General features: G+C 44.5%; 1 protein-coding gene across 1 annotated transcript; it reads left to right on the forward strand.

Moving 5' to 3' along the window:
- The first annotated feature begins 238 nt into the window (after positions 1-238).
- Positions 239-1,138, forward strand: LOC132386509 (C3a anaphylatoxin chemotactic receptor-like). The gene has a single exon (XM_059958795.1). The coding sequence runs from the start codon at positions 239-241 to the stop codon at positions 1,136-1,138; it is 900 nt and encodes a 299-aa protein (XP_059814778.1).
- Positions 1,139-2,318: the final 1,180 nt, after the last annotated feature.

The following is a 2,318-nucleotide window of genomic DNA, read 5'->3' on the forward strand; positions in this document are numbered from 1 at the left end:
AGGGCCGAGATGGCCTGTTTCCGTGCTGTAATTGTTATATGGGTAGGATCTCGGCTTTGGGGATGCTGCGATGGAGAAAGGATCGTCTGACCAGTCATTTGCCCCCTGATTTCTCCATGTCATTGTGTCAATGTCCTTCCCTCCTCCTCCTTTCCTCTGCCAACCCTGCTCTCCCTCCCCCCCTTCCATTTTTCCTAACCTAATCATCTCCGTCATATGTTCTCCCAACAGATCAGACATGTCGAGGCCTGAAGATCAAGTGTCCATGATCTTGTCTATGATCATCTTCACCATCGCATTCCTGCTGGGCGTCCCCGGCAACAGCGCAGTCATCTGGGTGACGGGCTTCAAGATAAAGAGGAACGTCCACTCTGTGTGTTTCCTGAACCTCGCCGTGGCGGACCTGGCTTTCTGCCTCACCCTCCCCTTCTGGATGGTCAACCTCGCCCTCCGAGGCTCCTGGGTCAGAGGTGACATCATCTTCAATTTGCTCCTCTTCTCCATCTGCCTCAATGGGTCCGCCAGCGTCCTCCTGTTGACCGTGATCAGCATCTTCCGCTGCCTGTCTGTCACTCAGCCCATCTGGTTCCGGCGGCATCTCGGCCAGTGTTGGGCCTATGTGGCATGCAGCGCGGCCTGGGTCTTCGCCTTGCTCATCTGCGTGATCGCCCTCCTACATTCCAAGCTACACCGGTACTTTGGGAATAGCATCTGGGATATGTTGAAGGTCACTTGGGCCGTCTTTATCTTCCTCATCCCTATCCTGATCATGGCCGTCTGCTATTTCCTGATTGTCCGGAAACTAACCGCGGACAAGTTCACCAAGTCCAGGAAATCTGTCCGCGTCATCTTGACCGTGGTCGTCGTCTTTATCATCTGCTGGTTCCCGTACCACATTTGCAACGCGGCCGCATACTTTTTCAGATATTTCAGCTTGATCTGGCATGACGTGGCCCTCGCCACGGCTTCCTTCAACAGCGCCCTCAACCCCCTTCTCTACGTCTTCGTCGGCCGCAAATTCCGCCAGGTCTTCAAACGCTCACTGGCCAACTCGCTCCGTCTTGCCTTCATAGAGTTGGAGCCGGAGTTAGAGAACGATCTTCCTGATAGCGGTGTCTCAACAGAGACGAGAGTATGAAGGACCCGCTTCGTTGACCCTCAGCTGAGCGAGATTCTTTGAAGACGCACAAGGTGGACATTCGGCCGCGAAGTGTTTCCCCAGTGCAGGGCTCTGTATGCAACTGGACAACTCTCTGTTACACCTATTGCTACTGTTATTGCTAATAATCTCCTTTTTTTCCTGTTTGGCGGGGCACGAGACAAGGATGTCCGCTAAGTCCTTTGTTATTTAATTTGGCGCTGGAACCCTTGGCTATTGCACTTCATGAAGTTAAAGATATTCATGGATTTCCTCTTCAGGGAACTATGCACCATTATTCCTAGATCACGCTGTTCTACTGCATTCCTCAATGCCCCACCATTTACCATGTATGTCCTATTTTGATTAGTCCTACCAAAATGTAGCACCTCACACTTATATATTTCAAAATACCTCTTTTTTTAACTACGAAGTTTTTTGATCAGGTTGACTTTTATTTCATCTTTTGTTTGGAATAATAAAAGACCAAGAATTGGTAAATACCATTTACAAAACTTTAAAAAAGATGGAGATCTTGCTTTGCCTAATTGAAGAATGTATTATTGGGCTGTTGTACGTGTTTTTGGTTATATTGGGCTGATAGAAATGAATGACCAGCTTGAGCTGATTTGGAATTGATTGCTGTGAAAGTTTCACTTAACCTCATTATTAGGAGCTTCTCTACCTGTACAACAGGGCAAAATTACTAATTTAAATTTATATCCTGTGATTAAACTGTCATTACGGATATAGTTCCAGTTTCATAACTGTTTAATCTCAAAAAATTAAAACTTTTTAGTTTAATTTATTGAAATTATTTATTTAAACCTTCACTAAGTGATCCTACCTTTCTTCTTTGGAGGAATAAAGGAGTTTATTTCTTCACCGATCTGTTCCAAGATGACTGATTGATGTCTTTTGAGAAATTAGTAACTAAATACTCTCTCTCGTATTCACATTTCCAGTAATATCTTCAGGTCAGACACTTCTTACAAAAATACTTAAGTAATCTTCCATGTATACAATATTCTGACTTGTTAGATATTATTTTAAAGATTAATCCTTTAGTGAAGGGTTTTATTGGGAAAATTTATTATTTATTGTTACAACAGCACAATTACCCTTCACTTAAGAGTAAACAAGATTTGGAGAGAGAGCTTAACATGACTCTGATAACAGA

The sequence above is a fragment of the Hypanus sabinus genome, unplaced genomic scaffold (genome assembly GCF_030144855.1).
Source record: "Hypanus sabinus isolate sHypSab1 unplaced genomic scaffold, sHypSab1.hap1 scaffold_1183, whole genome shotgun sequence".
Taxonomy (NCBI): Eukaryota; Metazoa; Chordata; class Chondrichthyes; order Myliobatiformes; family Dasyatidae; genus Hypanus; species Hypanus sabinus.

Coding starts and splice junctions, on each gene's coding strand:
- LOC132386509 (XM_059958795.1), top strand. CDS start 239: ATGTCGAGGCCTGAAGATCAAGTGTCCATGATCTTGTCTATGATCATC.